Here is a 15,797-nt window from a genome sequence, read left to right on the forward strand (position 1 = left end):
TGTCCCACACGCCGGAAGTGACGTGGAATGTCCCACACGCCGGAAGTGACGTGGAATGTCCCACACGCCGGAAGTGACGTGGAATGTCCCACACGCCGGAAGTGACGTGGAATGTACCACACGCCGGAAGTGACGTGGAATGTCCCACACGCCGGAAGTGACGTGGAATGTCCCACACACCGGAAGTGACGTGGAATGTACCACACACCGGAAGTGACGTGGAATGTATGACACACCGGGAGTGAGGCGGGAAAAAGTGTTGTTGTTGGTGAGCCCGGTAAGTTCGTGCTGTGGAATACATGGTGTATATAAAGTCTATGGTGACCGAACATGGACTGCGGTCGAGTCGAGGGATGTTTTGCGGCAAACACATGAGCAGCTTAACGCGGTTTTGCTTTACGTGTGGTCGGTCCTTGGAGTTTATAAAGGACGCAGACCAGACAGAAACACCAGACATACTGCATCACTCCATCAATGTGTTCAATATTTTAATGAGGGCCACTCGTACGCTGTAATCATAGACATGATGTCAAGTGTACACGGTGTAAACATCTGCTTGAGGACTCTTAACAGTAAACTGAATGAAGCCGTGTTACGGTTTAACTGGTGTCCGTGTTAACTGGTGATGTAAACTATTCACGTTTGCAGATTCGTCACTTTTTCACAGCAACACAACATGCCCATATCAAATAAAGATCCTTATTACTGGGTGTCAGTGCAAACATTATTGATTTTAATATTTGTGTAGCAGAACAGTATATAAACAAAATTACTGTAAATAAATAATTATAATTGACATGTCATCAACGGGATTCGAACCCAAGTCAAATGGTTCAGTACATGCATCAACCGATCTATCTAACTGAGGTAACCGGGTCTGCATGGCAAGGTTGGTTTCGATATCTTTATCAGTCAACATATGTCATGCTGTGATTGTTTCCATGTACTTGTGTTTACATGTCTCTACATTACTCTCACGCTGATATTTTCTCAGAACAGCTCTAAATGACAAAACCATGTTTTATCGCAGTTGATAAACCCATGATTATTATTGTTGTAGACGTGTTAACCTGTGTCTACAAACTCACACATGACCTGATGTTTGCAGATGTGTGGTACATACTACGGCGGATGTCATTCCAGCTGCAACCCATCACTGGGAAACACCCATACATTCTCATTCACACTCATACACTATGGCCAATTTAGTTAATCAATTCCCCTATAGCGCATGTGTTTGGAGTGTGGGGGAAACTGGAGCACTTGGAGGAAACCCACACCAACACGGGGAGAACATGTAAACTCCACACAGAAATGACAACTGACCCAGCTGAGGCTCGAACCAGCGACCTTCTTGAAAAGAGTTAAATGATTTGTGATTTTGTGTGAGGTTTTTTTGTTGTAGTTCAGACATTGCTGACCTGTGTGTGTGTGTGTGTGTGTGTGTGTGTCTGTGTATCTGTTTTTCTTCAGGCCAGAACAGTGGAGGAGAAGAAGCTCTGGGCTCATCATATAAAGAGACTCATTCTGGAGAATCACCACGCTGTTATACCACAGAAGGTAGGTGAACCAGCCTGTTATAGCGCAGATCCATCAGTCTGTGTGCTGCAGTAAAACATCCGCTCTCTTTCTCATCACTCTCAGGCCAAAGACGCCATTCTGGACATGCATTCAGCAGGTGAGCTGTGCTTCTGTAGAGCATCATTTATTCACTTTCAGTCTCTGATTATCAGGGGTCACCACAGCAGAATGAACCGCCAACTATTCCAGCATATGTTTTACACAGCGGATGCCCACAGTCCAAACGCATGCGCTATAGGTGAATTGAATAAGCTAAACTGGCCTTGGTGTGTGTGTGTGTGTGCATGCGTGCGTGCGTCCGTGCGTCCGTGTGTCCGTGCGTGCGTGCGTGCGTGCGTGCGCGTGTGTAAATAAGTGAGTGTGTATGGGTTTTTCTTATAGTACTGGGTTGCCGCTGGAAGGGCATTCGCTGTGTAAAACATATGCTGGAATTGTTGGCGGTTCATTCCGCTGTGGGAAATTCAAGGAAATGAATGAATATATATATTTATAAATAATAATTTAAAGCTTTGATGTTTAATAAAGTATTAGTAAGCATTTAATTTGTTTTACATTTCAAATCATGTAGTTTCTGGTAATATTTTGATCATATTATTGATTTTTAGTATGTGTTTTCTGTAGTGTTTTTTTCAGATTTTTATCTTGGTTATTTGCAGGTCACAGTTTTTTCATTTACTATATTTGTTTTACTAAAAATAATATCAGATACGTTTGACTCTGGATTGTTGATCTCAATAGTAAATGTCTCCTCCTGTCTTCCTTCAGGCCCTGTAAAGTATCGCTACAGTCCAGACAGGCTGAAGAGCACGTCGTCATGTCAGAATGAAGATTTCTCCACAGATGCCGTGAAGGAACGCAGACGCTCTGGTGTGGAAATACGAGCACTTGAAATATGAATAAAGTTAATAGCAGAACTCAATTTACTCCCAATAATAGTTTGATTTCTGATCACATGTTTTCATTCACAGAACCAGCAAAACGAAGTGTCCGGAGTAATAAAGGTAAATATTTTGTTTAAAACTCCATTAAAGTTTAAATATTTCTCAGTAGACTAATAATTCTCATTTTTAGAAAGCATGATAACAGTTTATTGAATGCTTTTGAGGATCCTAGTTTATTCGTTAGGCTTTTATAGCACATGTAGTATATAGGGTTACCTATATACTAAATTTTAGGTCTTAAAATGGCTTAAATTCGCTGTTCTCGGTCTTAATATTTTTACACAGGTCTTATTTTCCCAATGTCCATGTAGCGCTACATCTAATGCTCATTTAAATTCTTTTTTGTTGTTGTTGCTTGGTTTTCGTGGTGTTGTAGTTCTTTATTTCGCTAGTCCAAATGTAATTTGCGATATTACAACTAGAAATGAGACCAACATGCAATAGCCAATCAGCTTTCTGTTATTAAACTCAGTGCGTGTGGCGAATGTGATGTCATCGCGACCTGATTTCGGCTGGCGGAGCTCACGAAATGTTTTGAGACTGGAGTGAACAGTTCGCGTGGCGCCGCGTTTGATTTGAGTTGAATATGAATCACTTTGAAGAGATTTTGTCTGAAACAGGCATGACTGTACAGACATCTTTATGATCAGTCCATGCGTGATCATAGGGATAACCAGATGACCAATAATTCTTGGCTAGAAATTGCAACAGCAGTGGGAAAAGAGGAATTTTTTTGTAAAAGTTTGGTAAAACCTGAGGGATAAGTTTGTTAAAACCAAAAAAGAGGCCATGCAAAAGTGAAGACTCGGGTGGTTTTAATATTACAGAATATGTTTTGCAACCAGTCATAGGTTTTACACTGATGTATATATTACAATTTAGAATTTACAACAGTTTACAAGTTACAAACTAAAATTAAGGATCAATTTATGTCTTTGATAACTGGAAAGGAATATATGAACCTGTCGGTTTACAATATACTGATGCCCTGTTTCTGGGCTTTATTGGTGATAATCGTCAGGATTGTTGGACCATTATTCCTTTTTAGCTTATAAGTAGAGGACAGAATCTAGCCAGACATTGTGTGAATTGTTATGAGGGCAAATTAAAATAAAATGTCAGTATTTTTAGTAAGTGTGCTTGTTTTTTTGTTTGTTTGTTTTTTGCTTTTATTCTTGCCAAAATAAAAAAATATATGTGTAGAGCAACCCATGTCCTGTTGCTATTAATATTTACTTTAATAGGTAAAACTGTGTGAGATACGAGCAGAAGCAAGTGATGCAAGTTTGATTTAAAAAATTTTGAAACGTTATAAAAATCTTTAGAATCATTATAATGAATAAAAAAAGATACTATTAATAATATAGGAGCCATATTACTTTTCACTTAATTATAATGTTTATTTGTATTAGTTTGGGTTTCACAGTGACATTTAATGTTTTTAGTCACGTGAGCCTACCTCGCACCTGCTAGACCAAATAAAGCTCGTGCACAATCACACAGGTGTTAGGAGGGGAGAAGGAGAGTGGGGTCACTGTACTTTTTTGTTGACCGCCACAGCACACGCCACAGAACACGCCACAGCAAACGCAACAACGCCATAGCAACCGCAACAACCCTGTACAATGCAATAATCAGCTCCATAGACAACTGGTATTTAACTCACAAATTCATGTTTTGTTTGTCATGTTTCAACTATATATATAAAGTTTGCTAAAACATCTTGGGCTCAGCGTGTCTGTATCAGCCATTAGCGCGTCACAAATTAAAAGGACCCTTACTGCCTCTCCAGCGACTTAAGGACAATTCAGGAAGTCGCAATAAATAAAATTAGTTTTAAAGCCTTCAATGAAATTAATGATATGACCTAGTTCTGGAAACGTTCTACTTCTCTGTTCATCCGACTGTTTTTACTCTGTTTCTTTTGACCACCCCCTCATTTAAAAGAATATCTCAATGGCGAATGCGTCAAGTATAAAAGCCTCGTCCGTTTCGTGAGCTGCGCGATGCAGCGTCAGGCGAAAGTATAAATCAGCATTAAGATGTTTGTTTTTTCTGTAGTTTAAGGGTGCAGCTAACCTGTCTTTAGTACTGTTCAATATGAATACATTTATTTGACCACTAATGTTGAGATTTTGCATTTTCTCTGTATGTGTGTGCGTGTTTTTGATATTGTGATGTAGGTCTTAAATTAAATTAATTAACTTAATGGTCTTAAAAAGGTCTTAAAAAGTCTTAAATTTGACATTATGATATCTGCAGAGACCCTGAGTATAATATAGTGAGAATATGGAAGAAATTTGTTATGATAAAGGCACAACAATATTTGTATAATAATAATATTTTATAATATTTTTATTAGGTAATATAATAATTTATTTGTCTTAATTTGACACCTTTCCATATTTGCAAGTATTTTTTGTATATTATTATTATCACTATAGTGTTTTGTTTAGATTTATTTAGATACTTTGCACATTAATGATTATTTAATTTATTTTTTATTTGATTTAGTTTTTTTTATAATTTATATAATTTAGTTTAATTTATTTATTTAGTTTATTATAATTTAGTTTAATTCTATATTTAATTTGATTTAGGGGTTTTATTTTTATTGATATTCTAGCACATTGTTTTATTTATTTTTAGTAAGTGTTTATTTAGTTTTTATCAAATTATTTTCCAGGAGCAGTTTTATTGATTTTTAGGAAAAGAACTCATTTTCATTTCCATATTTGCAAATAAACTATAATGTTTTATTATTATTAAAGTATGTGCATTTAAAATGGGAATAGCTTCTTTAAAGACGTTTTAAATAAAGGTACATTCTGTTTTTATCATCAAAGACGCTGCTTTATTAAAATGTATATATTAAATTATATTATTATTTATATTATATTATATTAAATTTATATTAAATTATATTATTATTTATTTGTCCATTTTATTTACATTGTTTACATTATGTTTACCTACATTTTGATTGGGTAATTCATGTTTTGGTCTGTTTATTTTAAAACTTTGATTTACTTTATTATATTATATTGTTTATCTGTTTTTTTAAGTATAAATATATATATATATATATATATATATATATATATATATATATATATATATATATATATATATATATATATATATATATATATATATATATATATATATATATATATATATTTGTTTATATATTTGTTTTTACTGTCATTTGAAAAGCCTCTATGATTTTTAAAATGTAATCTAAATATATTTTTTTATTGAATACTGTCATCAAAGACACATATATTTATATCCATTATATATTTTCAGTATGTTTCCTGTTTCTTGTCCACTGATTAAAGAAGCTTGTTAAACAAAAGATCAGAGATGAGCAGAAAGTTTGTAATCATGTGGCCTGATGCAGGTGTGTGTGTGTGTGTGTGTGTGTGTCCTGCATGCGTCCTGCATCATCAAAGGCTGGTGGGCGTGGCCTGCGTCAGATCAAAGGGCTGATCATTAATGAATTTAATTATTCAGCTCATCAGCTCTGCTTTGTCCTCTTTCTGTTTCTGCCTCCATTATTCATTCAGATGAGCAGAACATAAGCAGAAAAGCCCCGCAGCTCTTTCTGTCTTTCTCAGTCTTGCGGTTTTAGATGAAGTCTTCATTTCCAGCCTCGCTTTAATCAGTTATAGCGTACTACTAGTGTACTAGCTCGTATTGTGTGCATTTTGTTCACTGTTAATTTAATTATCTTTGCATAAAGCTGCCAGAACATAGACACATTTTAATACAGTATTTGCAAAAAAAACAGGGTTTATAATAAGAGTCAAGTATGTGGACGAGCAATGAAGTATTTTTAAAAGTAGTGTCAGATACTATTAATTATATTAAGAACTAGGAGGCCTTAGTGTCCCACCAGTGATGATATACAGCCATATCACACTGCTACGAGAGTGATATTCCATTTATACAACAGTTAAACTGCATATAATCGTGTGTATGAAAGAGAAAATCGAACATGGAGAGTCTAAAAAACCCTTTTGTATGAGGAACTACTTTCTTCCGCCATTTATACACATCTACAGCTGACGTCAGAACAGCAGAAACCATTACTAATTCACCATTATCACTTTAGAGCTAGTGTTTGAATGATTCTCTAGCGTAATGTCTAATGTGAAGACAAAACAGCTGATTTTGCTCACATTATAAGATGATAAGGCTGAACAGCATGAAATGCCATCAGTCTACAGAGATTTCCCAGTATTTCTCTGCTGAAATCGGAAGATCACAATAATTAATCCTGAAAAACGCCAAAGCAAAGCAAACACTAGCAGATTACTATAGTATAAATACAGCACTACAACATAGAAAAGAGAGAGATTGACATAGTGTCACTTACCTGTTCTGTAATGATTTGATCAGCTTAGTTTGATATTTATGCTCAGTTTTTCCTTCTCTAAGGACTTATTATGCGGTCTCTGTCTCCATCTTGTGCAGAACGTTACCATCTGCTCTGCTCAGTATGACAGGCACTATCCTTATAAATAAACTGCAACTGTCCGAGATATGAACAAAAGTATGTGATGCATCAAAGTTTGATTAAAAAAAAATCTTAAATGGTTTTAAAAATCTTTATAATCATTCTAATAAATTATAAAAAATAAAGAGTTTAAAAATCTTCAATGATATTAATGATATGACGTAGTTCCGGAAATCCTTATAAATAAACTGCATAATTGCAATCTAAACAACTACATTCTCAACAGTACATTATGTTCAGTGGTGTAGTCCTAAAAAAATAGGTGGTGTACTATTATCCACCCAATCCAAATTTTAAAAGTAGGCAAAGAAACGACGAAAGTCAATGTATCTTTGATTAATTTCATTTATATATATATATATAGATATATTGTTACGTGTTTAAGTTGTTAAGATATTAAAGAGGATGAAACGTAACAATCAGTGAGTCTACTGATGCTGGGTGAATGAGAAAACAACCACTTGTTAAGTGAAACAAATTAAGTATTTATTATTCAGTGAATATCAGACAATGAATAGAGAATGTATTATAAATGTAATGTTAAATAATCGAATTAAAGAAAATAGGAGTGTTGCCAAAACAAAGAAATAAATATAACAAAACGATCTAACTAAACCCCAACCCACTAAACTGACTAACCAAAGAAAAATGCAGAAACAAAACCGTAATCTTCAGCACGTAGCTTAACTAAACTTCATAACCTCAAAACAAAATTACACATGTGGCAACGCCTCCTTAAACTAACTAACAAATAAATATTCTAAACTGCTCACATTACTAGAGTTCTGGTAAAGTACACACTGTTAGCCATTAGCAAAACAAAATCTCATATAATCCAATTCTCACAAAGATCGTTCAACTTGCAGCTCAGTTATTATCTAGTGAGAAGTTGAACGATCTTTGTGAGAATTGGATTATATGAGATTTTGTCTGAGCATATCTAATAAAGCAGTCTCTTGATAAAGAGAAAACTAGAACACAGCAAATCGTAAGCAAAACACAGATGAACAGGCTGGCCGACACAAGTGAGGAGACTGGCTGTGAGCCAAGCGCTCCTGAAGAACAGCGCAAGCGCACGGCTTTTATATGGAGCGGACCCGGTTCTGATTGGCGTGTCGATGGTGATTGACAGCTCCTTGGACCAATGGTTGCACACCTAGAACCAGCACATGACACACAGCGGAAAAGAGAGAAGAGCACGCAAAACAGAACAAACAAAACATACGTGAAACGTAACTATATATATATATATATATATATATACACACTGCACAGCTGTGGTTTGCTGACTAACTAAAAAACGAGTTCAGGAGCGGGATTTTGCCACCATTTTTAAATCAAATTTAAAGGGGACAGAGGCGGTCATTTAGTAGTGTACAGGTAATCGCAAAAGTGTTAGGGGGGCTGAATGGAAATATAGGAGGCCTAAAGCGACGCCCATGCTGTTTTACAATTTTACTTGAACGTTTCAGCAAGACGTCATTCAGCTGATTTGTTGTGATCTTCGAAAAACTCAAATACTCAATGCACAAAAATTAGGGAAGTCTAATCACCAAAACAAGTGAGTATACCGAGAGTATGATCCTCAGAAGTCGTAATACTCAAACAGCTCGTGGAAAAAAGTAGGCATACTGAGTATTTGTGCGTATAGCAAGGACTACACCACTGATTATGTTGTCCAACAGCTGCAATATTTGTCAAACTGTAGTGAGTTTACTGATCAGCGGCTATGTGAGTGGAGTAATACACAAGGGTGAAGAGGCTGTATGAGTGCTGTTATGGCAGAATATCTAATGGCTGTCAGCCAATCATATTTAAGAACCACACAGAACTGTTCAATATTCAATTAGTTTAATTTGTTTTAAATATTTATATAGTTTCAAATAATAAATGATCATTTAATTTATTTAAAATATTTTTTCAAAGTAAAGTTGTGTTGTTTACATACATATATATATATATATATATATATATATATATATATATATATATATATATATATATATATTTATATTCATTTATTTATATTATTTATTTATATATATATATGTTAATAATGTGTTTTTAATGTTTTGTTTTTGTTCTTTGTTGGTCTTTGCATCATCGTCTTCATCATCTTCATCCTCCACAGACACACTTAAGGTAAGATCTGCACAGGCTTACACTAGCAGGCAAACATTTGAAGTAATTACACTTTTAAGGGAAAACTATAAATAAAGAGCACAACAAAGTGTCAAAGAATATAAAATGAAGTTCTCGCAGTTTCCACAAAAATCCTCACATTAGTGTGATTTCTGAAGGATCATGAGACTCTGAACACTGGAGAAATAATGCAAAAAAATCAGCTTTACATCACTAAAATAAATTATACTTCACAATATATTTACATAGAAGGCACTATTTTAAATAGCAATAATATTGAATTATTTTATCTCTTTTATCTCTAAATCCAATAAATGCACATTTGATGAGCAGAAAAAAAAAAAAATTGTAATTATTCCACAATTTTGCACAGCAGTTAATAACAGCACATCCATTCAGACGAGTTTTTAAAGTCTGAAACACTGGAGAAATGATGCATAAAATTCAGATTTAAATCACTAAAATAAATTACACTTCATAATGTATTTAAATAGTCATCATTTAAATGTTTTACTTTTTTATTATAAAATAAATGCAACTTTTTAAATGATTTTAATCAATTATTTTAATCGTTTCACAATTTTGCACAGTAGTTAAAAACAAAACATCCATTCAGACGAGTTTTTAAAGCCTGAACACTGATGAAATGATGCATAAAATTCAGCTTTGCATCACAGAAATAAATAAAAATTGTAAAAATAAATATTCAGCTTTACGTCACATGAATAAATAACAATTATAAATATATTTAAATAGCAGTAATATTTCACTATTTTAACATTTTTTTTAATCAAATAAATGCATTTTTTACAATTATTTTAATTATTCCACAATTTTGCACAGTAGATAATAACAGCACATCCATTCAGACGAGTGTTTGAAGTCTGAACACTGGAGAAATGATGCATAAAATTCAGCTTTAAATCGCTAAAATAAATTACACTTCAAAATGTATTTAAATAGTCATCATTTAAATAGCAATAATATTTTACGCTTTTTATTATAAAATAAATGCAACTTTGGTGAGCAGAAGAGACATTTTTTCAATTATTTTAATCATTTCACAATTTTGCACAGTAGTTAATAACAAAACATCCATTCAGACGAGTTTTTAAAGCCTGAACACTGATGAAATGATGCATAAAATTCAGCTGTGCATCACAGAAATAAATAAAAATTTTAAAATATATATTCACTTAGAAAAACACTCGTTTAAGTAGCAATTATATTAAATTATGCAGAGACTCAAAAACATTAAAACAAATGTAAATATTCCAAAATAATTTCTGAAGCATCATGTGACTCTGAAGACTGGAGAGATGATGCATCAAATTCAGCTTTGTCACATAAATAAATAACAATTATAAATATGTTTAAATAGCAGTAATATTTCACTATTTTAACTTTTTTGTGTGTGTGTATATATATATATATATATATATATATATGTGTATGTATGTATATATATATATATGTATGTATTCTTTATATATACACATACATATATATATAAAATCTAAAATAATGATATTTAATGTTGTGTTGTGTTCAGCATGCAGAGAGTGAAGGAGCTCTGCTAGCAGATAAGCAGCATCTTTCTGCTCTCCACACTGAGAAAACAAACCCAGACCAGGCTGAAAACGGGCACGAGTCGAGCTCTGGATCTCTGGATGAAGTCAAAGCAGTTCAAGAAGAGAGGGGAGAGCAGGGGCTGATGGAAAATGAAGAGCAGGGGCTGATGGGAAATGAGCAGGTAGCAGATTTTGCCAGTTCAGTAATGGCCGCCATCTCCTGCTGGCGCTATAGAGCCAAGGCTTTGCTTTCTGATCACGTCACAACGGTGAGATTCAGTCACTTTCTGTTTCTGCAGACGCTGTATTCACAAAGCATGTGGGTAGGTGTGCACCACATGTTCTGAAGGCAAAACGTAGTTAGTAGGTTGTAAGCTCTCCGTAGTCATGCATAGTCGCATTAAATGATGTAATGTCCAATAAGCAGTGGTGGAAAAAGTACTGAAACTCATACTTAAGTTAAAGTACTATTACTTACCTGAAAATGTAGTGCAAGTAGAGTAAAAGTCACTGTTGTAAATATTACTCAAAGTATGAGTAAAAAGTAGACCTTTCTGAAGTACGCAAGAGTAGTATTTACATGTAATTTGTGGATGTGTGCAAACGTAATATTCTGTAGTGCATTTAGTTATTACCCAGCAGGCACACAACATCATAAGACGCTAATATTAGGGTAGATTTAGGTTGTGATGTCAGGTGACCAAAATTCAATGTCTAGGCAGCGTCTAAGGATTTAGGTTGTGTTAGAAAGTGACCAAAATACAACGTCGAGCCAACATCTTAAACCAATGTCATAATGACATCTAGGTATGGCAACCGAAATCCAACGTCTGATAGATGACAAAGTGGTAACGTCCACACAACGTCAAGCTGTAACATCATTAGATGTTGACATTTGTTTGATTTTTAGGTCCGACGTTGGACATTGGGGTTCTGATGTGATTTTAGGTTGGATGTTGGGGTTCTGATGTCAAAACGATGTTTATTTCAAAACAAAATGCAATGTCAATCTGACATCATGTTGACATCTTGTGCCTGCTGGGTGTTTACGGCCATTTCAGTCATCATACAGTAAACATCTGTCATCATCTCATCAGTGACATGCATCTAAACAGTGTCTGGGCCATTGCGGGGTTCAGATTTTGGACATCTTCTTGGACACTTTTGATGCTTCCAAACAGTTTGCTGCAATTATAAATGGCCCATGTCTTGAGGTAGTTCATTATGATGCGAGTTACCCTCTGTGTGCGATTTGATTGGACAGGAATCACAAGACTGCTCAGCCAATTTTTATTGGAAGAAAAAATAAAGAAGATTCCTGCAGTTTGAAGGAAAGTAGTGGAGTAAAAGTACCGACACTTAAAAAGAGTAAAAGAGTATAAAGAGTAAAAGTACCGATTACAAATACTCAAATGACTGTAATTGAGTAGTTTTTCTCAGGAATTGTAATTCACTAAGTAGTCTTATAAACTTTTACTTTCCCTTGAGTACATGTTTATTGCTGTATCTGTACTTTTACTCCACTACTTTCCTTGAATCTGCAGTTCCTACTTTATTTTTTTCTTGTTTATGGGGATTAGAAAAATCAGTCGTGTGACTCCTGTCCAATCAAATCACACACAGAAGGTAAATCGCATCATAATGAACTACCTCAAGACATGGGCCATTTATAATTGCAGCAAACTGTTTGGAAGCATTAAAAGTGTCCAAGAAGACGTCCAAAATCTGTACACGCATTGACCCAGACACTGTTTAGATGCATGTCACTGATGAGAAGATGACAGATGTTTACTGTATGATGACCGAAATGGCTTTAAACACACAGCAGGCACAAGATGTCAACATGACGTCAGATTGACGGTGTACCTTAAAATCGTGGGGATGTCGTATTTTGTTTGGAAATGAAAATCAGGTTGACATCAGAACTCAACGTTAGGCTGACAACAATGTCCAACGTCCAACCTAAAATCAACCAAATATCAACATCTAATGATGTTACAGTTTGACATTGTGTGGACGTTACCACTATGACGTCTATTAGATGTTTTATTTTGGTTGCCATACCTGACGAATAAAGACGTTTACTCGACATTGGATTTTGGTCACTTTCTAACACAACCAAATATCAACATCATTTGACATCATAAAAAACATTGTCCTTAGATACTGCCTAGACATTGAATTTTGATCACTCGACATCACGGCCTAAATCTAACCTAATATCAACGTCTTATGACGTTGTGTGACTGCTAGGCAATCACTAAATGCACTACTTGAAGTTTATTTATAAACTAATTTCGAGAGGATCACGTGCTTATGATTGCTTGCAGCTGGACCCATATTATTCAATTCATGATTCACCAATCAGACGATTCCTAAGCCACTATAAATACCCTCAGTTCAATATAACAGCCATCTTCATTTTGAAGAATCCCCCTTCCACCCCTACTCCTCCTCCTTTCCTAGATGGGTGGCACGGTGGCCCAGTGGTTAGCACTGTTGCCTCACAGCAAAAACGTCACTGATTCTAGTCCTTACCAAGCCAGCTGACGTTTCTGTGTGTTTACACGTTCTCCCTGTGCTCACGTGGGTTCTCCGGTTTCCCCCTTCCATCCAAAAACATGCAACTTAAATTAATTGACTAATCCAAATCGGCACCATAGACACACTCCTAGTAAGTAGTTATCTCTTAAGAGCAATCACTATCTGGTCATCAGCTACTACAGCAGGGGAGTTCTCCAGATCTACCTGAGCTCAAACTCCCCTCTCGCCTTGCAAACGGGACGGAGCCCCGGGCTCGAGGATCTTATGAGCTCAGAGCTCTCTTACGGGACAGCATGCCAAACAAGCTTTATAATCAATCATCAGCTCAGTGTGAACTCTTGAAAGAGTGTTACGTTAATGCATCAGCTTTTTACAGCCTAGTACTCACTACTCACTACTCTTGAGTACTTTTGAAAGCTCTACTTATACTTTGAGTAATATTTACAACAGAGACTTTTACTCGCTCTACATTTTTAGGCAAGTAATAGTACTTTTACTTGAGTATGATTTTTCAGTACTCTTTAATCCACTGCTGATACAGCATTAAAAATGTACTCAAAGCAAAGTAAAAGTACACATTTTTAAAGCTACTTAATACAATTCCTGAGAAAAACTACTCAATTACAGTCATTTGAGTATTTGTAATTAGTTCCTTTACGCCACTGCCAATAAGCAGCATTTGAATCGTTAAAATTCTGCATATATATGTAGAGAACTCTGATGAGCATCACTCTGCATCACTATTGTTTAGGTTTAGGAGAACTCTTGCTAAGTGCTAGGATAAAATGTTTTGTGAATACAGGCCCTGATCTATAACCTGACAGCCGTTGCTGTGCTGTCTGAATCACATTTCCAAATTCTGCACTCTGAGACTGATTTCTTCTGATGCAACAGTGCATGGATTTCTGCATGAACTGAAATCTGACACGTCTGCATGCTTGGCCATTAATAATGCTGAAATGTGACTCTGGAGCACAACACCGGTCTTATGTTGCACAGATACTGTATATATTTCTGGCTAGAACCAAAAAATGCATTGTGTGGGTCAAATGTATTTTCAAGAATCAAGAAATTGATTTTTCCTTCATGCCAAAAATCATTAAGTAATGATCATATTTTCTTCTGTGAATATACAACTCATTTTGTTAGTAGTAGATTAGTAGTGTGCATTAAGAGCTTTAAATGTATTTTTTGAGCCCTCAGATTGCAGATTTTCTATTAGTTGCATCTCAGCCAAATATTGTCCTAATAAACCACACATCAATAAAACGAGCATATTTATTTAGCTTTCAGCTGAGGTGTAAATCTCAGTTTTAAAAAAAAGTAAGCTTATGACTGGTTTTGTCATCCAGGGTCAAAAAATGTGTGTTTTGCTGTTTTATTTTAGTTATATACTATATTAAAGGTGCTGTATGCCAGTTTTTGACTCTTCTGCATCATAAAAACACCATCATATGTGTGCAGATATTCAGAAACATGCTCAGTAAACATTCTTGTTTATCTGAGAAACAATGCTGAAGTCAAGATATTCTGCTTTGAACATGTGTGTTACGTGCCGGATCAGCTGTGTTTGTTTTGGTCGTTTAACCCGCCCACTGCCAGTTTAGCCAATTATATTTCAGCACTTGTGTTTCCTTGGTGGAAAACAGCGTATTTCATTCATTCATTCAGGAAGGCTCTTAAAGCATGCGTCCGTGACTGAAATGTGACCTCTGGTGGACAGTAGCAGACTCCGAAATGAGGTGCAGTTTCAGAGTCTCACATGAGGTGGTTATTAATTAGCAAATAATATAAATATTACGAGTGTAAACATTAGGTGAGCAGGTTACATTGTAACCCTGTGTCCGAACAACACGCGTTTGCAGTGATGAGCAATCTGGCTGTTTGCACCAGACGAAACACAACAGTAATGTAAATACAGCCATTCAGAAGCACAGAATAGTGCACTCACTGCACTCCAGCGAAATGGTGAGGTTTATAATCTAATTAATACATATTAAAGCTCTTTAACATGATTAAATGTAGATGCTGAATCACTGATATGTGTTGGTTTGCACTGAGTCTCAGCTCTGAGGTTAAATTTCAGATGGTTTATTTCATTCTCCAGATCTGAGGTGAACTATCTGCTGCTGCTGCTTTCAGTAGTATGGTAATAACTGTGATGTGAAACAACATTCAGACTCACATTATTGGCATTTAACACTGAATAAAGCACATGAGCTGCACCTGAGCTGATCATTGTCAGTTTTCTGTTGTTCAGCTGTGAGAAGCCTTTCTAATATATCAATTTCAGGTGTTGGTTAGAACAAAAACTCCTCTTCATATGGAGAATATTCCTTCTATCGTGTGTTGTTGCTTTTAATTAGAACACGATCTAAATCAGCCTTTAGGCTTGATGGACAGGCACACTCCTGTTGGTGTCGTCAATCTGGCAACCTGCGCTTGCATGTGTTTTGTAGCAGGAATGCAATACCTAGCTCAAACACTGTGTGTCAA

At 35.4% G+C, this 15,797-nt stretch overlaps 1 protein-coding gene across 1 annotated transcript in view; it reads left to right on the forward strand.

The window, feature by feature from the left end:
* Nucleotides 1-15,797, forward strand: part of LOC130244133 (pleckstrin homology domain-containing family G member 3) — a 130,390-nt gene that overhangs the window by 105,472 nt on the left and 9,121 nt on the right. The window contains exons 11-16 of the mRNA XM_056476416.1: nt 1,474-1,560; nt 1,645-1,678; nt 2,347-2,448; nt 2,550-2,582; nt 9,176-9,186; nt 10,739-11,026. Coding sequence (XP_056332391.1) covers nt 1,474-1,560; nt 1,645-1,678; nt 2,347-2,448; nt 2,550-2,582; nt 9,176-9,186; nt 10,739-11,026 — 555 coding nt within the window. The remainder of the gene's footprint in view (nt 1-1,473; nt 1,561-1,644; nt 1,679-2,346; nt 2,449-2,549; nt 2,583-9,175; nt 9,187-10,738; nt 11,027-15,797) is intronic.

This window comes from Danio aesculapii, chromosome 17 (assembly GCF_903798145.1).
Source record: "Danio aesculapii chromosome 17, fDanAes4.1, whole genome shotgun sequence".
NCBI classification, from domain to species: Eukaryota; Metazoa; Chordata; class Actinopteri; order Cypriniformes; family Danionidae; genus Danio; species Danio aesculapii.